The 25,742-nt window shown below is 38.8% G+C and overlaps 2 protein-coding genes across 3 annotated transcripts in view; both read left to right on the top strand.

Moving 5' to 3' along the window:
• LOC133595287 (tumor necrosis factor receptor superfamily member 5) overlaps positions 1-23,166 on the top strand; it is a 28,597-nt gene extending 5,431 nt beyond the window's left edge. Inside the window, exons 2-9 of one of the 2 annotated variants that reach the window (XM_061947943.1) lie at positions 1,244-1,566; positions 1,649-1,774; positions 6,425-6,571; positions 6,666-6,759; positions 6,849-6,925; positions 12,812-12,919; positions 22,482-22,631; positions 22,706-23,166. In XM_061947943.1, coding sequence (XP_061803927.1) covers positions 1,494-1,566; positions 1,649-1,774; positions 6,425-6,571; positions 6,666-6,759; positions 6,849-6,925; positions 12,812-12,919; positions 22,482-22,631; positions 22,706-22,851 — 921 coding nt within the window. In that variant the 5' untranslated portion in view covers positions 1,244-1,493 and the 3' untranslated portion in view covers positions 22,852-23,166. Of the gene's footprint in view, positions 1-949; positions 1,567-1,648; positions 1,775-6,424; positions 6,572-6,665; positions 6,760-6,848; positions 6,926-12,811; positions 12,920-22,481; positions 22,632-22,705 lie in introns of those variants that run through there. The other variant, XM_061947935.2, reaches the window with a different exon arrangement.
• Positions 1-25,742, top strand: part of LOC133595415 (vesicle-associated membrane protein 3-like) — a 239,557-nt gene that overhangs the window by 49,286 nt on the left and 164,529 nt on the right. The window lies entirely within an intron of this gene.

The following is a 25,742-nucleotide window of genomic DNA, read 5'->3' as shown; positions in this document are numbered from 1 at the left end:
CGTTAGTCCCAACACTGGTCATGAGACATGCAAAACTAAATTATATACAAAGAGGATAAAAGTAAAGGATATTAAATGAGCTCAAATATATCTACAAATGAGGCATAATGATGCAATACAGCTAGCCTAACTAGCATGTTAGCATTGATTAGCTTGCAGTCATGCACTGACCAAATATGCCTGATTAGCACTCCAACAAGTCAATAACATCAACAAAGCAAACCTTTGTGCATTCACGCACAGCATGAAACTTTTGGTGGACAAAGGTAAGATTTTACATGTAAACAAACTGTTGCATCACAGTCCACAATATGGTGAGTTCAAGAACCGCCGAAATTAGTAGGTCAAAATTATGTTCACCAAATACTCTCATCAGTGAAGCATACACACAAACATATTAAACAGTGGGCTTTCTAACAATTAGGAAGGTTTGTGTCATGTTTGTCCTCAAACAAAAAACATACAAAATAAAAAAAAATAAAAAAAAATGTATATATATATATATATATAAATATATATATATATATACTGTATATACTGTATATATAATATTATTTTTATTTTTTTCGAGAGCTGCGTGTTGCTGACCCCCACCCTAAACTGTTATAAAATTGTATACAATTGATTAGATGGTGAGTTATTGTGATGTAGAGAAATCCCATACTGTTGCCCATAGTTCCCATATTTTGAAATGCATTAGACACAAGCAATAAATGACTTTGTGAAATCCCCTGATGTTGTTTGGTGCTAAATTAACCTCAACGTTAGCACCACATTAAACATTATGTCGCTACTGGTCCGACTGTTCCTCAAAAATAATGTAAAAAAACAACAACTGAAAGCCTTGTCCAGCTGACGTATCCTATTCATGTTTAAATAACTTTTACCGCAAATCAATCGGCTCCAAATATCGGTTAACTGTCTTCTTGACTACTAATAATCGGTATCAATATTGGTCAATCTCTAAAGAGAACCATTCAGAAATTCCTTCCTTTTCTCATAATTCACTTTCTCTCTGCTTAATATCCCCCCAGAGTATTGCACAAAAGCATACCTATCATCCTATTTATGATATTTGTAAGATGGATGACAGGAAGGACCACCTTGCCAAGTCCATAGTGCGGGACAAAGGGTCAGGTGGACACAATAGGGGGATGATGAGAGGAAAAGGTGTAATCATGCTTGGCTTGAATCAAATCAGCCAAAGTTAACAAACATTTTGCATGTTGCACCATGTCAATAGAGACCGCGTGGGGGAGGTGAAACCAGGCAGGAAATAATGGAGGAGGGCCAACAAAAGAAGAAGAATGAGACAGAGAGGTGGTGCTGGAAAATAGCACAATGAGGGTATGTGGGGGTTTCCACTGCGTGGGATAAGAAGGGTAAGGGGGGGAAATTTGTATGAACGCGAGCAGTCACACGGCATAGAGGAGGGAAAAGTGTGCTTTTGACGACAAGTCTTGAGCCTAATACTGGTGGATCTCTTCGTTGCGATGGCTGAGAAGAAGTGCGCCCCGGAGGAGTACGTGAGTAGAAGTGGAAGATGCTGCGACCGATGCCCCGCAGGTCAGTTTTGAGGTGCCACACAGCATTTTTACCCTGGGGGGTTTGAACCTCGGTGTCCTGAACGTTGGTGTTCACTCACCAGGAAACTACGTGCGAGCCGACTGCGACCACACCAAGAAGACTGAGTGTGGCTGCTGTGAACGTGGATCCTACACAGCCACCAGAAACCACCTAAGGGCCTGTCGTATGTGCAGGCAGTGCAGTGCCAGTAAGTCACTCAACTATTTAGTTTTTACACGGGCGCAGAGGTCTGAAATAGGTCACGACCCATCAAAGCAGTCACAGATCACGTTGCCACATTTTGTTTTTACATTTAATAGGGGTTAACTTGTTTTTACGCTTGTAGGACAAATATAGAATATCACAAGTTACATGTACTTTCTTTGTACACTTGAATAGCATGAATGGTCAAATGTTTGTTCAAATATTGCCTGTTTTCATACCATACCAACTTTATTTAAAAAGCCCTTTAAAAACAACCACGGTTGAAGAACAAAGGGCTGTACACCACAAAGAAATAGAGGCAAAGCACAGACTAAAAAATAACACGTAAAATACACATTGAAAAAGCAAATACAAATCACCCTAAGAACAATTTGTTAGATAAAAAGCAGTTTAAAAAGTTAAAAACAGTTTAAAGTCTCATGCTGGGTTAAAAGCAGTGTTGGGTTAGTTACTGAAAAACAGTAACTAGTTACAGTTACTAGTTACTATATTTCAAAAGTAACTCAGTTACTAACTCAGTTACTTACACCAAAAAGTAATGCGTTACTGTGAAAAGTAACTATTTAGTTACTTCTTCTACTTTTTTTTTTTTTTAAAGCTCCCATTAATGCCCTTTTAGCCTTCATTTTAGTACTGTTATTGCACTGGAGAATAATACAATCTGTTGATCAACTTGACATACATTTGCATCACTGAACTCTGCTAAGCAATGTGCTCTACATACAACACACAAAGACAAAGATATGTTTCAAAGGGCCAATTTATTTCAGGCCAGAACAAATTGACAAAACTATTTTAAATAGCTGCAACATAACATACATAAGTAACAAACAGCATAATAACACTAACACTAACACTAACCACGTTAAACCCAGATTCCGAACTAATAAAGGTCTTAACTCATTCTCTTTCTATGCCACTTCAATATGGAATGCACTCCCAACAGGTGTAAAAGAAAGGGCATCTCTATCCTCCTTCAAAACCGCACTAAAAGAACATCTCCAGGCAACTACAACCCTAAACTAACACCCTCCCTTCCACATAATACCTCTTCGGATTGTAAATAATCAAATGTAGACATTTGTTCTTATACTTTCTGATCTCTCTCTGTGTCCACTACTTGCTGTACATATCCTACCAAGTCAGTCCTACACTGTTTCAATGTCCATTTCTCTGATGATGCAATTGTTGATGACTGAAGTGTTGATACCAACCAAACCTAACCCCCCCCCTCCACATCCCACACCCCGGATTGTAAATAATGTAAATAATTCAATGTATATACCCTGATGATTATCTTGTGTGATGACTGTATTATGATGTTAGTATATATTTGATAGTATATATCTGTATCTGGACCCCGACTTAAACAAGTTAAAAACTTATTTGGGTGTTACCATTTAGTGGTCAATTGTACGGAATATGTACTGTACTGTGCAATCTACTAATAAAAGTTTCAATCAATCAATCAACAACATAGCTGTAAAGCTGGCTTCACCTAAGGAAGGGACACGTGACATACACAGAGCCTAACCAGGCAGATTTGAATTGTTGTTTTGGGCAGTAGACGGGATCTTTGATCCAAGACACAACTTACATTTAACTAAAATGTTCTTTTCTTTGTGCTCGACAAAAAAAAAAGAAGTGAGAATATCTCATACTTGCCAACCCTCCCGAATTTCAGTGCCTCTCCCTGGGACAACCATTCTCCAAATTTCTGCCGATTTCCAGCCGGACTTAAGGCACGCCCCCTCCCGGTCTGTGCGGATCTGAGTGGGGACAGCCTGTCGTCACGTCCGCTTGGCCAACCAAAAAGTAACCACAGAACACTATACCGTATAGGCGTATAGTGTTCTGTGGTTACTTTTTTGTTGGCCAACGGTTGTATTGCGCACCCCCCTCCCCTGCCCTCCCCTTCCCACACACAGTCACACGCACACACAGAGAGCGCAGAGGAAGAATCAGAAGCACGTCTCTGCTTCGCTGGAATAAAACACACTCAGATCCTCAGTTTCTAGCCGATACTACATAAAAAGTAACGTAAAATAACGCAGTAACGCATCATGTAGTAACGGTAACTGAGTTATTGAATATAAAAAAATAACGCGTTAGATTACTAGTTACCGCCGAAACTAACGGCGTTACAGTAACACGTTACTTTGTAACGCGTTAGTCCCAACACTGGTTAAAAGCCAGTGAATAAAAATGGGTTTTAAGAAGGGTCTTAAAAAGTAGCCAAAGAAGGGGCCTGTCTCACATGGAGAGGGAGATGGTTCCAGAGTTTGGGACCCGCAACAGAGAAGGCCCTGTCCCCTCGAAGCTTGCGCTTTGATTTGGGTACCTCCAGGATCAGCTGATCAGCTGACCTGAGGGACCGGGTGGGGGCTTAGAGGTGGAGCAGCTCAGAGAGGTAAGGTGGGGCAAGACCACGTAAGGATTTAAAAACGAGTAAAATACTTTTAAAATGGACTCTAAAAGACACAGGCAGCCAGTGGAGGGAGGCTAAAACAGGAGTAATGTGCTCTCTTATTCTTGTGTTAGTTAAAAGTCGGGCAGCTTCATTTTGGACCAGACGTGAGAGGGAGGGTTGACTAATTCCAAAATACAAAGAGTTACAGTAATCCAGCCGAGATGTGATAAAGGCATGGATTACTGCTCAAACTGTTGCCTAGAAAGAAGGTTTTTAACCTTGGCCGGCTGACGTAAATAAAAAGCTAGCTTTCACCACTGTGCCAATCTGACGGTCCCAATTTAAAATCACTGTCAATACGAAAGCCCAGGTTGGTGAACATGGGCTTAACGTGCATAGCCAAAGGGCCAAAGTCAACAGGGGGGAGCTCACAGGTACCACTAGGTCCAAACACTATAACTTCTGTCTTCTTTTCATTGAAATGTAAGAAATTTAGGGCCATCCAAGCCTTGATATCATCAAGACAAGCAAGTAGTGGCTGCATTGAAGAGGCATGATTTCTCTTTAAATCATGGGACCATCATCTTCATGATGGTCCAAGTTTGACCCTGGAACGGATGATTTATTTCTAGCTTGTTTAGCTTCCTGAAATATTGTGTGTGTAATAAGGGTTTGTTTCACAGGTGTTATTGTACGGTGGTACCTCAACTTAAGAGTGTCCAAATTTAAGATAAGAGCTGTCTCTCGGCTAATTATTATGCTTTAAAGTTACAAGCAAAATGTTGAGTTACAAACATCCCCGCCATTAGTTGACATAGTAAATGCTACAGATGATGCAACCAAAACATCCGGTCTTAATCGCTAGTGTTGGCTTATAGATAAAGATCGCCGTAACTTTGTTTTATAATAATGGGAAATAAGAAAGTGAGTGTGACGGACAGTGCTGAGAAGAAAAAGTGGATATTCACGAAATTAAAAAAAGAAATCATCAAAAACACGACTGAGCATGTCGCCAACTTGGCAAAGTAATTCGAGCGCATCACTGATTCTGCAGCATAGTGAAGCAGAATGACAGCCAAAAATTTTAAAATAATATCTAAACGGCATCCAAGAAAATATGAAAAAGCTCTCAATCATGAAAGAGATCCATCACTGAACCAAATGAGCTTGTAAGTTGAGGTACTGCTGTATTACAAAAGATCTCTAGTAATGTAATAGATAACATGCCTTTCATGACTGAAGGCATGGGTTAGATTCCTCGCCAGGGTTGCGTAGGAAAAGGCACAAGTGGAGAAAAAACAGGCATCAGTCAAAATATGAATACCATTAGTATAATATCCACTAATAAAACCCAGTTCGAATAGTAACAACATATTTGTTATGGTGGCAGAAAGTATTGTTAAGTTGGTACTTCTCTAACAAACGTTGCTATATATCAGTGGTGTCAAAGTCAAGGCGCGCGGGTCAGATCCGGCCCGCGAATTAATGATCTATGGCCCCCGGGATTATATTTGATTAGTATTAGAACCGGCCCGCAGGCCACAGCCGCCTGCTGCTGTTTTGCACGCACCAATACTCCATCAGTGTTGGCGCTAGGAATTTTCAAAATGGGGTCCCAGGGACCCCATTACGATATAAAAATTAGGTCCCACAGTAAATTTTTGGGGTTCCACTTTTTTGTAAGCTTTTCGAAAACAAGTGAAACATGTATGCATTATCCTGTTGTGTCTCACATTCTATATTGTGTTTTGGAAAAAGGTTATCATAAACATTACTTGATTCATAAAAAAACCAACTAATTTTTATGCATATGTAAATGTATTCAGTTATAAACATTCATTCACTTTCTTCTTTCCTTCATGGATCTAAACTTTTTTTTTTTTATATATTTTTTATTGTAATATTTTCAGAATGTGTTTGTTCTATTTTTGGCCACAGTAAGACAAAGAAAACAATCTGAAGTTGTCTTTAGTTTTTTGTTCTAATGCCATGATTTTAACAGTCCGGCCCGCGTGTGCACATATTTTCCTCCATTCGGCCCCTGAGCTAAAATGAGTTTGACACCCCTGCTATATATTGTGTGAATATCATAGTGTTTGTGGAACAGATCTGGAAAGAATATAAACATGGGGAAAAAATTAGAGAAGCAACAATTCACATGTGCTTGTAATCAGAAAAAAAAACTTGGGAGGATTAAGAAGTGTGTATATGTGTGTAATATAGGCAACAACCAGAGGACGGTAAAGGAGTGCATGGCTCACAAGGACACAGTGTGCGAGTGTTTGACGGGTTTCTTCTGCTACGGCGAGCCCTGCGAGCACTGCATGCCCGCCACCTCCTGCCCACCTGGTACAGGGGTCAAAGTTCCAAGTAGGCTTCCTGATTTTCCCTAAATGTTGCGTGGAGAAGCGGAAAAAACACGAATCCGGAAATTGAGAGTGGTCACAACTGTTCTTTGTTGCAGCCACAGGGGCCAACGATACGATCTGTGCGCTGTGTGACAAGGGCACGTTCAGCAACGTGTCCGATTTCCAGTCAGCCTGTCAAAATCACACCAGGTCAGACCCCTTTCATGCACTATTTTGAATTGTTGTCGTTTTATGGTCTGGAAAAAGTGGATGTATTAAGAGTTGTGTTTTGTTGACAGATGTCAGGACTTGGGTCGAGTGTTAGCAACTCCAGGAACGTCAACCACTGATGCCATCTGTGGCAACTTGACATGTGGTGGGTCATCTGTAAGGACATTTAATGCCAGTGTTTCCCATTTACTGTTACCTATACTCTATAGTATATTTTAGTTGTATTTACTTATCATTCATTTTATTCATTTAGTTGTCACATTCTATTGCTGTTGTGGTTATTATATACCAGTGGGTCTCAAACTTTTTTCATCCAGGAACCACCTCAGAAAAAACTTGGCATTCCAACTACCACCATAATGATGAACATTAAAATACAGTAGCGCAGTAACCCTAAGTATTCACTAAAAACAAGGCCGATGTTTTATTCAACAAGTATATTTGGTATTTTGGCCACTGTAGCATTTACACACAGTCTAAACAGTAACATTGTGTTTGAATAAAGGGAAATAAAACACTGTACTTTAATCAAGTGATTATTTGGCGTACAACTAGATAAAGCCCACGTACCACAGTTTGAGAATAACTGTTATATACAGTACTATCACTTTGTATTGTTGGTATTGTCTATTATATATATTTTTTTCCCAACTTTTTTTATTGGCATTTTCAAACAGACAGAAAAAAGTACAAGTCAAAACAGTACAATTTTAAAGGCAGTAAATGATTCACACCCTTTCCCTTAAAACCCAAACCACCCACCCACCCTCCCACCCCACTCAGGTCCCACTAACGAGGGACAAATGGCGTAATTGTGTAACAAGTAAGACGACAAAGACAGACACATTCTCTCACACACACACACACACATACGCGGCCAGAGACAGACAGATATATATATATATAAAAAAATAAATATATATATAATAATAAAATAAAATAAAAATTAATAATAATAATAATAATATATAATAAAATAAAAAATAGAATAAAATAATACTAATAAATAAAAGGGGGATTATTCCTCATCTGCGTCTGGGCATAGGTCAAGAGAGTTGACATACAGCAAAAAAGGGCTCCATGAGCTTTCAAATGCTTGAACCGAGCCCTTTAGCGAAAACCTAAGTTTTTCCAGTTTTAGATTTTGTCTATTATATTTTATTTGTTATTTCTTCCTCTTTTTTAGTGACATTGAGAATGTTTAGTTATCATTTCCTGTTGTAGTTAGAGCTCCTGTGTCAAACAATTTCCCTTGGGAATCAAAAAACTTTGTCTAAGTCCAAGTCTAAATTTGGAACGTCACAGAAACATATGTTTTTTTTCTTTTCTTTTTTAGATTCAGCGCGTTTTCCTTCGCTCACAAACACACAATGTTGTCGTTCCAATTCAGTAGATAGCATCATAACTAACTAACACTCCTCATTACCACACACCGCAGCTGACTTGGTCACGCAATACAACGCATGTTACTAGGCCACTAGGCCACTACTCAGTGGCCTAGTGGTTAGAGTGTCCGTCCTGAGATCGGTAGGTTGGGAGTTCAAATCCCGGCCGAGTCATACCAAAGACTATAAAAATGGGACCCATTACCTCCCTGCTTGGCACTCAGCATCAAGGGTTGGAATTGGGGGTTAAATCACCAAAATGATTCCCGGGCGCAGCCACCGCTGCTGCCCACTGCTCCCCTCACCTCCCAGGGGGTGATCAAGGGTGATGGGTCAAATGCAGAGAATAATTTCGCCACACCTAGTGTGTGTGTGACAATCATTGGTACTTTAACTTTAACTTTTATGTGTTTATCGATAAAGTACTATATCAGAATACACCATCCACACAAACACTGAGTTCTGCGTTAATGTCAAATCATGCAAATTAGACATTGACATCATTTACCCCACTTTCCCCCAGGCTATTAATTATAAACATTTCCTTTTGGACGAGCCGCTGTTTTTTTCTTGCTGTCACGAGGGGAAGTCTTGTAGGAACATGTACTGTATGCCTGAAAGGCTTTCGTCAGAAAGGAATTATACCAATGTACCTCTGCCAAGGACGCTATCATTTTCTTTGTTAGTTACTGAGCAAGTTTGCGCAAAAACTCCCACACTAATTTCCACATACATTTGTGAAAGCGTGAGATTGAGCCCACAAATAAAATTCTTCCCTTACACAATATTTTTATTTTGTAATGCCATTTTTTTTTTTTTTTTTTTTTTTTTTTTTACAATACGCTATTTATAGATTCATCTTTGTTCTATTCTACTTGTTCTTATCTCATTATATCCTAATGCATACCTGCCAACTTTTGAAATCAGAAAAACCTAGTAGCCAGGGTCCAAAATGATTATTAGCATTCAGACAGGTTAAAATGTTGCTAAAACCAACACTTTTCTATCAGTCACAGTGACTTTTCAAAACAAAAATATTACAGCAAAAATCATATGGGTTGATTGACATGTTTATTCTGTAAACTAACTTCAATAGTTTGAAATTATTTTGACAGTTAATGCCAGTTATCCTGTCAACCTTCAATTTGTTAATTGAAAGTATAAACACTTTTTACAGTAAACAAATGGTAAAACAGTACTAAACAATTCCATTAAAAAAATTGGTGTCATTATTAACTTTCTGTCCAAGCTTGTATAATCTACTGCCTTGTTCAATTGTAAAAAATATTCTGTGCCTAAAATTCACATTTCTATCACAATTATACTGTAAACATGGTAAGCTAACTTCATTAAAATTAATAGTCCTGTCAATAGCATGGAATTACAATTCAAATGTAGTTTTTTTGTAAGCCTTTCAAAAGAATTCAAAATATGACAAATTTATGAAAATTAATTTAAGCCATCAGACACTTGAAAAGTGGCACATCACATCTCTAATGTAATCATTTTAACTTTTCAACAGAAATAGCACTACAAAAATATTAAGGACATACTTCTGTATTTTGGTAGTTATGCTGTCAACATTTAACAAGATTTCTTCAACTTGGACTTGAAAGCATAAATAGTATAAACACTTTTAACAGTATAACAGTACTAAACAATTCCAATAGATAACATTGGTGTCATTACCTTTTTGTGGCTAAAATCCAAATTGGAAGTCCATGCTCAATTATTGCCTCCGTAAATAAAACTTCGGCATTTATCACATCCAAAGAATCTGTTTGGGCGACGAAAAACGTTGAAAGTTTTCCACTTGTATCGCTAGCAACGGCATTAGACTTGTGTTTTTTTGTCCCAACGTGGTCTTTTACATCGCTAATTCCTCCGTGTCCGATCGAAAAATCTTGTCTGCACAAGGTGCAATTCGCGTAGTTTTCACCCTTTTTGGAACGGATAATTATTCCCGGATAGGCTTTTGAATATTCTTCACGGAATGACTGCAGTTTTCTTTTCGGTTTAAGACTCGTTTGCGATTTTTCTCCGGCTGATTCCATGATCGTTCGCTCGTTTGGAAACAATGGCAACTGGTGCCTCGTGCTTGGCAGCGGTGCTATAAATAGCCTCGCGCATGGCATTCGGAATGGCTCGATAGAAAAGTTAAGGGAAGCAGTGTCGATTGTCATTGTTGTTACGCGATTTCGTGAATAAAACTTAAAAAAAAAATATTTTTTTTAATTAATGAAAAACCGTATTTTTTATCACTGCAATTGTAACCCGGAATAGGTTGATGAAAACCGTACTAATTACGGGAAAACCGGAGTAGTTGGCAGGTATGCTAATATTACCTAAACATTTTTGCTTTATTGACATCTTTAATTTTCGTTATAACTGCTCAAACTATATTATGTGAGGTTTCTTAATCCTAAAAAATATATATTCCTTGTTTTTTTTCCCTTTATCACAGCATATAAAGTATCAGTCTGTTATAAAATCTCCATTCTTCAAAATGTGAATAGAAATGGAGACGGCGTGGTGCAGTGGTAGAGTGGCCGTGCGCGACCCGAGGGTCCCTGGTTCAATCCCCACCTAGTACCAACCTCGTCATGTCCGTTGTGTCCTGAGCAAGACACTTCACCCTTGCTCCTGATGGGTGCTGGTAGCGCCTTGCATGGCAGCTCCCTCCATCAGTGTGTGAATGTGTGTGTGAATGGGTAAATGTGGAAGTAGTGTCAAAGCGCTTTGAGTACCTTGAAGGTAGAAAAGCGCTATACAAGTACAACCCATTTATTTATAAATAAAAACTAAAATGTTTAAGGGAAGTACATATTTTTTGCCAGCTCCCATGAAAATGTAGCATTATATGAAACTGAATGCAATGTAATCGATATGAAACCAACATATATTGGTTCATTTGTAGCAAAATACAGTAGAAACTAGGGTTGTACGGTATACCGGTATTAGTATAGTACCGCAATACTAATGAATCATATTAGGTACTATACCACCTCTATAAAGTACCGTTCCCCACCGCCCCAATTTTTTAACGGGCATGACGGCACGTCATCGTCACATCGTGACATTGCTGGTTTTACAAGCATTGGAGCATGTTCGGCAGTGCACAATCACAGAGTACTTACAAGCAGACACAGTGTGTGGACAGAAAAGGGAGAATGGACGCATTAAAGACTGAGGATAAAGGTGAAGCTATACCACTGAAACGCCCTTAGGAAGAGGTGCTTTAAAACATGGCTAACTAGCTAGCGGCTAACGTCCATCCGCAGTCTGCAGTGTTTTAGCTACTTCTAAATCACTAATCCTCACCTCCATGGCGACAAATAAAGTAAGTTTCTTACAAGTATCATCCCTGCAGGGCGAGGAATAGCTAAACATGCTTCACTACACACCGTAGCTCACCGGCGTTGGAATGTAAACAAACAGACATCCACTGTAATGATACCAAGTACAGCAGCGTATCTAGTCAATACTACTATGATTACATCAATATTTTTTCGTATTTTAAAAATGTATATTATGTTTATAAACTCACGCAATATGTTCCTGGACACATGAGGACTTAAATTATGACCATTGTATGATCTTGTAACTACATGGTATCGGATCGATACCCAAATTTGTGGTATCATCCAAAATGAATGTAAAGCATCCAAACAACAGAAGAATAAGTGATTATTACATTTGAACAGAAGTGTAGATAGAACATGTTAAAACAGAAAATAACCAGATATTAACAGTAAATGAACAAGTAGATTAATAACTAATTTTCTACCCCTAATGTTGACAAATGAATAGAATGGAAAATGACACAATATGTTACTGCATATGTCAGCAGCTAAATTAGGAGCCTTTGTTTGCTTACTTACTGATAAAAGAAAAGTTGTCTCGTATGTTCACTACTTTATCTAAGGACAAAATTGCAATAAGAAACATATGTTTAATGTACCCTAAGATTTGTTGTTAAAATAAAGCCAATAATGCCATTTTTGTGGCCCCCTTTATTTAGAAAAGTATCGAAATACATTTTGGTACCTGTACCAAAATATTGGTATTGGGACAACCCTAGTAGAAACACTTCGACCAACATGTTTGCGACAAATATGCGAGACGTTGTCACTCACAACGCTCCCCGTTATGAATTTTGTGTCCAATGTGACCATGGGTCATCATCCTTCGTTTAGAAATTTAAAGCAGAAAGTTTTGTTATGTTTTATATATTAGCAGTAGTTAATCCTTTTATATAATATGACAGTTAAGAATGTTGAAATGTTACCTGAACATGTAAGAAAGCTTTTATGATAACCATAGTTTGACACTGGAACCTATTACTCCTATTTTCAATTTCAACTATTTTAAATTCGAACAATTCGGAAGTCAATGTCATATTTGATTGTGTACACATTAGTTGCATCCACATTGGGCGCTTTACTTTATCAATCATAATAAAAATACATATTTACATTGTGTACATATTGTGGATACATGGTTAAACTTTCTGAAATCCTCTTTATACTGTATATTCTTTGTTATTATTGTATTAAATACTATATTGTAATGGCACCCTCGGAGAGAGGGAAAGTTAATTTCAATGCTTTGGGTACTTTTGAATGTTGTTGCTGTGTCTTGTACAGGTTGCTCGTGGGTATTACCTGCAGGCTTGTGGTTGGGCTTTGTGCTGACTATACTGGTGGCGTTAGGGCTGATGTGCTGGTCTGCTAAGCACAAATCATACAAAATGGGTGAGTATAACATACAGCATAGCTGGGCAAATATTTTGACTCGAGGGCCACATTGAGAGAAAAAAATGTGTCTGGGGGGCCAACAGAGGTGGGTAGAGTAGCCAGAAATTGTACTCAAGTAAGAGTACTGTTACTTTAGAGATTTATTACTCAAGTAAAAGTAAAGAGTAGTCACCCAAATATTTACTTGAGTAAAAGTAAAAAGTATATTGTGAAAAAACTACTCAAGTACTGAGTAACTGATGAGTAACATACACACACATATCATATATATATATATATATATATACACACACACACACACATATATATATATCCACACACACATATATATATATATATATATACACATATACATAATGTATATATATACACACACACACACACACACACACACACATATATATATATATATATATATATATATATATATACACACACACATATATATATACATACATTGATATATACAGTATATAATTTATATTTATTTATTTTGCCGTTTTTGTTTACATGTTAAAGGTGTTTTAATGAATATACATGCATGTTTAACACATATAGATTCCTTTCTTTCATGAAAACAAGAATATAAGTTGGTGTATTACCTGATTCTGATGACTTGCATTGATTGGAATCAGACAGTAGTGCTGATAACGTCCTCGTTTTCAAATGGAGGAGAAAAAAAGTTCCTCCTTTCTGTTTAATACCACATGAAAGTGGTTGGTTTTTGGTATTTTATTTGTCCAGCTTCCATATTCGTTTTTATACACTTTACAAGAAATACATTGGCGGCAAACTCCGTAGCTTGCTAGCTTGTTTGCGCTGGCTTTCGGAGACTCTTATTTTGAAAGTGCAGGCGCGATGGAGCGGCACTTTTATTGTGAAGACAGGAACTGTGCAGTCAGTCTTTAGGCTTTTGACGGGATGTACGGTTGAAATAAAAAAATGATCTTTTTTCCTTCACACTTTTGATTGATTGATTGGAACTTTTATTAGTAGATTGCACAGTACAGTACATATTCCGTACAATTGACCACTAAATGGTAACACCCGAATACGTTTTTCAACTTGTTTAAGTCAGGTCATGTGACCGCCTGGCTCTGTTTGATTGGTCCAACGTCACCAGTGACTGCATCTGATTGGTGGAACGGAGTGAACGTCACCAGTGACTGTATTTGTTGAAACGCAGGCACTATGGAGGTCTGTCTGACAGACTAAAACAAACAAAGCGTGCATTAACAGATCGATAAAAATTAGTAGCGAGTAGCGAGCTGAATGTAGATAAAAGTAGCGGAGTAAAAGTAGCGTTTCTTCTCTATAAATATACTCAAGTAAAAGTAAAAGTATGTTGCATTAAAACTACTCTTAGAAGTACAATTCATCCCAAAAGTTACTCAAGTAGATGTAACGGAGTAAATGTAGCGCGTTACTACCCACCTCTGGGGGCCAATGTATGTGTGTATAAATTATGCGTACACATTTAGCTGTAAAAACTTGTATCTGTGTTTGGGTCCCTTTTTTTCCAGCAACACTAATACCAAAAGTCACAATTTCCGATAGAGTTCTAAAAACGTTATGACAAACCTCCTAAAAAAAACGGAATGGAATTTTACAGTCTTTCACTGAATGGGACACCCAAAATGTACATTAAAATAAAGAAAGTGGGATTTACAATATTAACTATGAACAATAAAACACTGAATATTAACAACATATGAACATCGCTCCGCTTTTAATTCTCAGACCTCGACAGTTGTGTATCTTTTACAATCAAGAAAAAACACAACAAAAATGTAAAAAAAACCCAGCAAAATATCAATGTAAAGTGTAATAAACACCTACAATATGATATATTATCATGTAAAAATGTGCTTCCGCATCTGTTCCTGACACCAGCGTTTGGGACTGGCTGCTCTGAAAACAAATCTGCTTTGTTCCTGGTCTGAGCTGCTGTGACGTAGATTACCGTAATAACTCGTCTAACACCCAAAAGCGCAGATGTCGACCATTGAAATACTTTCTATAGTTCAAGACTGACGGTAATTAAAAAACAGGCGGCTACAGTTTTGATGTTAAGAGGTCTAAAAAAATTATGTAGAACGTCTGGCGGGCCGGTTTGACAATCTTAATGGGCCGCGGCCCGTATTTTGCCCAGGTCTGGCATACAGTATCACACAGGCGGAAAATAGATTTTAGTTCTCCCTACTTTTGAAATGATCCACTTGACAGCATCAAGTGTTGGAATTGGGGGTTAAATCACCAAAATGATTCCAGAGCACGGCCACCGCTGCTGCTCACTGTTCCCCTCACCTCCCAGGGGGTGGAACAAGGGAATGGGTCAAATGCAGAGGGTAATTTCACCACACCTAGTGCGTGTGTGACTATCAGTGGTACTTTAACGTGTGCTACTTCCAATCGTCCTCCCACCGCTTCTTCCGTGGCGATTGAACAAAAATATTCTCGATAAAGAGAGTAAGGTACACACAGAATTTAAAATGCAAGCCTGATTCTTACTCATTCATTTCGGTATGCGGGAAACCCCAGATAAGTTGTAATGTTTGTTTTGAGTTGTACACTACATGTTATTTTTTGGTAAGCATGCTGCCTGAATATGCACATTACATTCCAGCAACAGAATTGATTGATTGATTGATTGAGACTTTTATTAGTAGGTTGCACAGTGAAGTACATATTCCGTACAATTGACCACTAAATTGTAACACCCGAATACGTTTTTCAACTTGTTTAAGTCGGGGTCCACTTAAATTGATTCATGATACAGATATATACAGATATAGAACTGGGCTTTACTGAAACTGACGAGTGAAAACAAACACAACCACATCCTGCACGTATTCAACTTGACGACTTGATGAGTAATAACGACTCCCCCACTTTTGCCACTCTTTGTTGACTGACATTTATCACGTAGATGATCGAGAGAAGTGTGGAAATCACAGACACAGTACATTGTGTACTTTGCTAATTTGCGTTTGTGTGCAAAGGTAGATCTTAGTCACTTACAGAGGTGGGTAGAGTAGCCAGAAATTGTACTCAAGTAAGAGTACTGTTACTTTAGAGATTTATTACTCAAGTAAAAGTAATGAGTAGTCACCCAAATATTTACTTGAGTAAAAGTAAAAAGTATGTTGTGAAAAAACTACTCAAGTACTGAGTAACTGATGAGTAACATACACACACATATCATATATATATATATACACATACATTGATATATACAGTATATCATTTATATTTATTTATTTTGCCGTTTTTGTTTACATGTTAAAGGTGTTTTAATGAATATACATGCATGTTTAACACATATAGATTCCTTTCTTTCATGAAGACAAGAATATAAGTTGGTGTATTACCTGATTCTGATGACTTGCATTGATTGTAATCAGACAGCAGTGCTTAACGTCCACGTTTTCAAATGCAGGAGAAAAAAAGTTCCTCCTTTCTCTCTAATACCACATGAAAGTGGTTGGTTTTTGGTATCTTATTTGTCCAGCTTCCATATTCGTTTTCACACACCTTACAAGAAATACATTGGCGGCAAATTCCGTAGCTTGCTAGCTTGTTTGCGCTGGCTTTCGGAGACTCTTATTTTGAAAGCGCAGGCGCGATGGAGCGGCACTTTTATTGTGAAGACAGGAACTGTGCAGTCAGTCTTTAGCCTTGTGACGGGATGTACGTTTGAAATAAAAAAGTGTCTTTTTTCCTTCACACTTTTGATTGATTGATTGAAACTTGTATTAGTAGATTGCACAGTACAGTACATATTCCGTACAATTGACCACTAAATGGTAACACCCCAATAAGTTTTTCAACTTGTTTAAGTCAGGTCATGTGACCGCCTGGCTCTGTTTGATTGGTCCAACGTCACCAGTGACTGCATCTGATTGGTGGAACGGAGTGAAACGTCACCAGTAAGGCAGGCACTTTGAAGGTCTGTCTGACAGACCAAAACAAACAAAGCGTGCATTAACAGATCGATAAATATTAGTAGCGAGTAGCGAGCTGAATGTAGATAAAAGTAACGGAGTAAAAGTAGCGTTTCTTCTCTATAAATATACTCAAGTAAAAGTAAAAGTAAGTCGCATTAAAACTACTCTTAGAAGTACAATTTATCCCAAAAGTTACTCAAGTAGATGTAACGGAGTAAATGTAGCGCGTTACTACCCACCTCTGGTCACTTAGAGCCATTTGATCTGTGGGAAACTTAGCTAATTTGTTCTTTGTAATCTTTATTTGGAATAACAATATCATATAAAAGATCACATAGAAAACAAAACAAACGTTGCTTAAGAATACTGTATTTATTTTGAAACAAACCTGAACAGGAAATAAATCTATCCTTTTTTTTTTACTACTTTATTTACACCAAATACATTATTTTATTTAAAAGTCTATTTTTTGTCAGGCTGCAGATATAGATTTAAGATACATTATGTGCCTTAAAAAAAATCTACATTTAAAAAAATGAATTCGACGTATGGGGCAGGGCCGACATCCGGGCAACTGAGCTACATACGGGTTCTTCGAGCCATAGCAAAATGACTGGCGTTGAAAACAAACCGTTGCCATTACTCTTTAACCTGTCGACCTGCGCTGATTAAACCCGTCATTCTGCCTCCAAAATGCCAAAAAACTGTGTTGTTTTTGGTTGAGCAAACCACAACTGGAAACAGGGAAAACAAAGGTCGTATTTTGTTCTGCCAAAGCGTGCTAAAAGCCCACAGAGACGAGACAAATGGTTCGCAGCTTTACACCGGGAAAACGAGGACGGTTCTCACTGGAGTCCCCCAAAATCCCGGGTCGTGTGTTCGGATCACTTCGTTTCTGGTAAATATAAGGAACAAAAATCCACCTTCTTAACCACAACTTGGCTATACCGTCCATGCTAATGTTGAACCCGTTGAATTTTTACTGAATAACGTTCGACAGCTGAAGTTGTTGTTGTTGCACAACAATAACATACGGTATAAAGGCTATTTCCAGTAATTCAGCAAATAATAAATCATAATACTGAACTGAATTTGAATGAGCTCTCTACAGATATAATAAATATACAGATACTGATAGCCACCGTGTCATCCTTATTATCATTTATCAACATACCTTGGGTGATTTAACCATTTTTATGTGATTTATTCGTTATATAACAACCGAAGCTAACAACCGACCTGGTGCGCTTGTGAGATAGACATAAAGATTTCCAAATTCCATGTCCGGCCATTGTGTAGGATTATCAGTCCACGCATCTGCTGGAAGGCGGTAAGGGCAGTCGTTTAATCCGACTACAGAAAATTTTAACTCGTATCTTAACCTAGCCTCACTGGAAAGACTATTTACATAATCATACGCCATTTAGAACAGTTTAAAATGCCGTGAAACCTCGTTAAATGCCTTTTCTGTCAATGCTGTGTTCGCTGTGAGCTGGTTTGTTTTCAACGAATTCAATATGGCGACCGCGTTGCTAGGGGATTGGCAGGCGGAAGTGACGTAGGTCCGCCCTCGCCCATATCAAACAAACCTTAAACGATGGGAGTCAGTAGCGCCCCCGTGCGTCATTAATTGCAATGACAGACGAGTGAAAGTTGTTGAATATGTGGCGAAAATACTCCCTCGTTTATATTCTTGTTCCCTTTTATTCCTACATAAGCTATTTTTCTACAAAACATTCGAATATCACAGAACATGACGTCGCAATTCTCCCGTCGTTTAAAAAAAACAAAAAAACAAGTCCAGGAAGTGACGTATTCCTCGCGCATGCGTGGACCGAGTGTGTCTTTCTGTACCGATACTATCGATTGCTTGCTTGATTGAAACTTTTACTAGTAGATTGCACATTACAGTACATATTCCGTACAATTGACCACTAAATGGTAGTGATGGGTCCGGCAACACCGATGCATCGGCGCATGCGTCGAGCTCATAGAGCGAAACCCTGTGTCGGTGCGCGTACCGCTTTTAGAAAGTCACGTGACCGATCATGAGCTGTTTCGGCCACGTGACCAATACGCGAACTGTGTCACACTGACGCCTCCTCTGTGCCCTGTGAGCGGCTCTTTTCTACAGCCGGAGAAATTATAACTAAGAAGAGAAATCGTCTAAAATTTAATACGTTGGAAAAACTGTTTTTTTTAAATAAAAATAAGTAAAAAAAAAAAAAAAAAAAATTCCCAGTCTACAGGCATCCTCATCCACAACACGTTCTCTTAGATTTCCATGTTATGATACATGTTCACATTATTTATTGACTGTATCTAAAAAATATAAAAATATATTTTTATCTAAAGGACGATATGAAATAATCCTAAATGAAATACAAAGACTTGGTTTATATTATTGTATATACTAGGTCAGGGGTCGGCAACCCGCGGCTCTAGAGCCGCATGCGGCTCTTTAGCGCCGCCCTAGTGGCTCTCTGGAGCTTTTTCAGAAATGTATGAAAAATGGAAAAAGATGAGGGGAAAAAAATCTATTTTTTGTTTTCATATGGTTTCTGTAGGAGGGCAAACATGACACAAACCTCCCTAATTGTTACAAAGCACACTGTTTGTATTAAACATGCTTCACTGATTCGAGTATTTGGCGAGTACTGTTTTGTCCTACTAATTTTGGCGGTCCTTGAACTCACCGTAGTTTGTTTACATGTATAACTTTCTCCGACTTTCGAGGATGTGTTTTATGCCACTTCTTTTTCTGTCTCATTTTGTCCACCAAATGTTTAAGGTTGTGCATGAAAGGTGACTTTTGTTGATGTTATTGACTTGTTGGAGTGCTAATCAGACATATTTGGTCACTGCATGACTGCAAGCTAATCGATGCTAACATGCTATTTAGGCTAGCTATATGTACATATTGCATCATAATGCCTCATTTGTAGCTATATTTGAGCTCATTTAGTTTCCTTTAAGTCCTCTTAATTCAATTTATATCTCATGACACACTATCTGTATGTAATATGGCTTTTAATTTTTTGCGGCTCCAGACAGATTTTTTTTTTGTATTTTTGGTCCAATATGGCTCTTTCAACATTTTGGGTTGCCAACCCCTGTACTAGGTCATACAATCAGTGTCAGTTGCCTGTAGGGATTTTTAATGTCCAGCAGATGTCAGTATTTAGTGACACAGTGTCGACACAGTATCAATACAGTTTTGCAATGTGTCGAAACGTTTCATGACGCCTCATCAACCCATCACTACTAAATGGCAGAGGTGGGTAGTAACGCGCTACATTTACTCCGTTACATCTACTTGAGTAACTTTTGGGATAAATTGTACTTCTAAGAGTAGTTTTAATGCAACATACTTTTACTTTTACTTGAGTATATTTATAGAGAAGAAACGCTACTTTTACTCCGCTACTTTTACTCCGCTACTTTTATCTACATTCAGCTCGCTACTCGCTACTAATTTTAATCGATCTGTTAATGCACGCTTTGTTTGTTTTGGTCTGTCATAGTGCCTGCGTTTCAACAAATACAGTCACTGGTGACGTTCACTCCATTCCACCAATCAGATGCAGTCACTGGTGACGTTGGACCAATCAAACAGAGCCAGGCGGTCACATGACCTGACTTAAACAAGTTGAAAAACTTATTGGGGTGTTACCATTTAGTGGTCAATTGTACGGAATATGTACTGTACTGTGCAATCTACTAATAAAAGTTTCAATCAATCAATCAAAAGTGTGAAGGAAAAAAGACACTTTTTTATTTCAAACGTACATCCCGTCACAAGCCTAAAGACTGACTGCACAGTTCCTGTCTTCACAATAAAAGTGCCGCTCCATCGCGCCTGCGCTTTCAAAATAAGAGTCTCCGAAAGCCAGCGCAAACAAGCTAGCAAGCTATGGAATTTGCCGCCAATGTATTTCTTGTAAAGTGTGTGAAAACGAATATGGAAGCTGGACAAATAAGATACCAAAAACCAACCACTTATGTGGTATTAGACAGAAAGGAGGAACTTTTTTTCTCCTGCATTTGAAAACGTGGACGTTAAGCACTGCTGTCTGATTCCAATCAATGCAAGTCATCAGAATCAGGTAATACACCAACTTATATTCTTGTCAACATGAAAGAAAGGAATCTATATGTGTTAAACATGCATGTATATTCATTAAAACACCTTTAACATGTAAACAAAAACGGCAAAATAAATAAATATAAATTATATACTGTATATATATGTGTGTGTATATATATATATATATATATATATATATATACATATATATATATATATATATATATATATATATATATATATATATGTGTGTGTATATATATATATATGTGTGTATGTATATATATATATATATGTATATGATATGTGTGTGTATGTTACTCATCAGTTACTCAGTACTTGAGTAGTTTTTTCACAACATACTTGTTACTTTTACTCAAGTAAATATTTGGGTGACTACTCCTTACTTTTACTTGAGTAATAAATCTCTAAAGTAACAGTACTCTTACTTGAGTACAATTTCTGGCTACTCTACCCACCTCTGCTAAATGGTAACACCCGATTAAGTTTTTCAACTTGTTTAAGTCGGGGTCCACGTAAATCAATTCATGGTATGCTTTTAGCATAGTTGAACCCTTATTCATTCATGATTTATTATTAAATTATTACATTAAATAAATAAATTTAAAAATTATTATCAATCAATCAAACAATCTTTATTTATATAGCCCTAAATCACAAGTGTCTCAAAGGGCTGCACAAGCCACAACGACATCCTCGGTACAAAGCCCACATACGGGCAAGGAAAAACTCACCCCAGTGGGACGTCGATGTGAATGACTATGAGAAACCTTGGAGAGGACCGCATATGTGGGTAACCCCCCCCCCTCTAGGGGAGACCGAAAGCAATGGATGTCGAGTGGGTCTGACATAATATTGTGAGAGTCCAGTCCATAGTGGATCCTACATAATAGTAAGAGTCCAGTCCATAGTGGGGCCAGCAGGACACCATCCCGAGCGGAGACGGGTCAGCAGCGTAGAGATGTTCCCAGCCGATGCACAGGCGAGCGGTCCACCCCGGGTCCCGACTCTGGACAGCCAGCACTTCATCCATGGCCACCGGACCTGTGCCCCCCCCCCCCCCCCCTCAAGGAAAAGGGGAGCAGAGGAGAAAAGAAAAGAAACGGCAGATCAACTGGTCTAACAGGGGGGCTATTTAAAGGCTAGAGTATACAAATGAGTTTTAAGATGGGACTTAAATGCTTCTACTGAGGTAGCATCTCTAATTGTTACCGGGAGGGCATTCCATAGTACTGGAGCCCGAATAGAAAACGCTCTATAGCCCGCAGACTTTTTTTGGGCTCTGGGAATCACTAATAAGCCGGAGTTCTTTGAACGCAGATTTCTTGCCGGGACATATGGTACAATGCAATCGACAAGATAGGACGGAGCTAGACCGTGTAGTATTTTATACGTAAGTAGTAAAACCTTAATTTTTTTTTTTAATTCCTCCCCTGACTTTTATAACACTTTGTGACCACTGTGTGATTTTTTATTTTATTTTTTTAATCGTGCATATTTCCAGCCAGGTCAAGCATCCCAATACATGAGGTGAAGAAGGCCTCGATCATCACTGACAGCCTGCTGGAGCCTCCACTACCAAACCCAGCGTCCCATGATCCCGGCCAAAAGAGCGGCCTGACAGGGGGCGTCCGATTAACCATACTTACCCCAGGTGAATAACGTCACACAATCACTGTATGTCTGATTTTTGACAATGATTCAGCATTTTTGGAAAATCTTCTTCAGATGATTGTGCAGTCAGCTGCAGCCCACAAGACAACATGGACCTTCCTGCTACTCTTCAAACAGACTCTTCGAACCACCACAACGGGACTGACGTGCCCCACCGGAGCTTCTCCGAGCCGCAGGAGGACGAGTGGTGTGGAACATGAGTGGTGTGGAACATGAGCGCAGTTCGTTGGAATGTCCGTTCTAGGGTTGTAAGGCCATTTTTGCATCCATGCAACGAGACTTCTTCTCACACGCAGGACAGCTTAAGGATGGTTGGTGTGTTACTGCCCCCTGCAGGCGAATAGTGGGGACTGACACTGTCCCCATCAGAGATTGCACATGACAAATGGACTTTGATGTTAACATTGATTGTATTTGTTGACATCTCACGTGTAAAACGAACTGTAAAAATGCGTTTTTACTTTGGTTAATAAAAAATATATATAGTCTACAATTACTGTCAACGTATTCGCTTTACTGCTGTGGACATTTGATTAGGTACACTTGACATCTATCAAACGCTGTCAACAGTTCTGCATGTACAGACAACCTCTTAAAACAGTGAGTAATATATGAATATACTTGTATATATACAGGTAAAAGCCAGTAAATTGGAATATTTTGAAAAACTTGATTTATTTCAGTAATTGCATTCAAAAGGTGTAACTTGTACATTATATTTATTCATTGCACACAGACTGATGCATTCAAATGTTTATTTCATTTAATTTTGATGATTTGAAGTGGCAACAAATGAAAATCCAAAATTCCGTGTGTCACAAAATTAGAATATTACTTAAGGCTAATACAAAAAAGGGATTTTTAGAAATGTTGGCCAACTGAAAAGTATGAAAATGAAAAATATGAGCATGTACAATACTCAATACTTGGTTGGAGCTCCTTTTGCCTCAATTACTGCGTTAATGCGGCGTGGCATGGAGTCGATGAGTTTCTGGCACTGCTCAGGTGTTATGAGAGCCCAGGTTGCTCTGATAGTGGCCTTCAACTCTTCTGCGTTTTTGGGTCTGGCATTCTGCATCTTCCTTTTCACAATACCCCACAGATTTTCTATGGGGCTAAGGTCAGGGGAGTTGGCGGGCCAATTTAGAACAGAAATACCATGGTCCGTAAACCAGGCACGGGTAGATTTTGCGCTGTGTGCAGGCGCCAAGTCCTGTTGGAACTTGAAATCTCCATCTCCATAGAGCAGGTCAGCAGCAGGAAGCATGAAGTGCTCTAAAACTTGCTGGTAGACGGCTGCGTTGACCCTGGATCTCAGGAAACAGAGTGGACCGACACCAGCAGATGACATGGCACCCCAAACCGTGATGGTTTGGGTTGGTTTGGTTTGCATTTCCTTTGGAAATCGAGGTCCCAGAGTCTGGAGGAAGACAGGAGAGGCACAGGATCCACGTTGCCTGAAGTCTAGTGTAAAGTTTCCACCATCAGTGATGGTTTGGGGTGCCATGTCATCTGCTGGTGTCGGTCCAACCTGGGCTCTCATAACACCTGAGCAGTGCCAGAAACTCATCGACTCCATGCCACGCCGCATTAACGCAGTAATTGAGGCAAAAGGAGCTCCAACCAAGTATTGAGTATTGTACATGCTCATATTTTTCATTTTCATACTTTTCAGTTGGCCAACATTTCTAAAAATCCCTTTTTTGTATTAGCCTTAAGTAATATTCTAATTTTGTGACACACGGAATTTTGGATTTTCATTTGTTGCCACTTCAAATCATCAAAATTAAATGAAATAAACATTTGAATGCATCAGTCTGTGTGCAATGAATAAATATAATGTACAAGTTACACCTTTTGAATGCAATTACTGAAATAAATCAAGTTTTTCAAAATATTCCAATTTACTGGCTTTTACCTGTGTATATATATATATATATATATATATATATATATATATATATATATATATAATATACATTAACAATATCCATCTATCCATCCATCTTCTTCCACTTATCCGAGGTCGGGTCGCGGGGGCAGCAGCTTAAGCAGGGAAGCCCAGACTTCCCTCTCCCCAGCCACTTCGTCCAGCTCCTCCCGGGGGATCCCGAGGCGTTCCCAGGCCAGCCGGGAGACATAGTCTTCCCAACGTGTCCTGGGTCTTCCCCGTGGCCTCCTTCCGGTCGGACGTGCCCTTAACACCTCCCTAGGGAGGCGTTCGGGTGGCATCCTTACCAGATGCCCGAACCACCTCATCTGGCTCCTCTCCATGTGGAGGAGCAGCGGCTTTACTTTGAACTCCCCCCAAATGGAAGAGCTTCTCACTCTATCTCTAAGGGAGAGCCCCGCCACCCGGCGGAGGAAACTCATTTCGGCCGCTTGTACCCGTGATCTTGTCCTTTCGGTCATAACCCAAAGCTCATGACCATAGGTCATACTTGCCAACGCTCCCGGATTTTCCGGGAGACTTCCGAAATTCAGCGCCTCTCCCGAAAACCTCCCGGGACAAAATTTCTCCCGAAAAACTCCCGAAATTCAGGCGGACCTGAGTGACGTGTTGACAACACACAACAACAGTGTCTACCGTAAAGCAGTTCGTCTGCCGTAAACAGCAATGTTGTGACACTTTTAAACAGGACAATACTGCCATCTACTGTACATGCATATGTGACCCACCCATAATGTGTCACATTTTTGTGTTGATTTATTTATTTTATTTTGTGGTTTGAATTCGTTTTTGGAGCTGTCATTACACATTTATCAGTATTCACATTGGTCAGTAGGGGGCAGTAGGGCGTTTCTTCCCAATTGAATGCTATCGCCTGCAGACCGGAAGTGTCTTGTCATTCTGATGAGCGCGACCAGTCTGTGAACAATTGAAACGTCCTGTGTGCTTTTTCCTCCTGTATAACAGGTTAGTTTTGGTGAATCAACTCACTGAATAATACCCATGTGATCTTTATAAGTTTAAGTACACATTCTGATGGTGGAGCCTAACTCTAAAGTGTTTGTGAGTTGTAGTTTGTAAATGAACACTGAAATTCAAGTATTTATTTTATATATATATATATATATATATAGCTAGAAT

This window comes from Nerophis lumbriciformis, linkage group LG04 (genome assembly GCF_033978685.3).
Source record: "Nerophis lumbriciformis linkage group LG04, RoL_Nlum_v2.1, whole genome shotgun sequence".
NCBI classification, from domain to species: Eukaryota; Metazoa; Chordata; class Actinopteri; order Syngnathiformes; family Syngnathidae; genus Nerophis; species Nerophis lumbriciformis.
The sequence above is the reverse complement of the archived record's forward strand: the minus strand, read 5'-3'. Positions and strand labels throughout refer to the sequence as shown.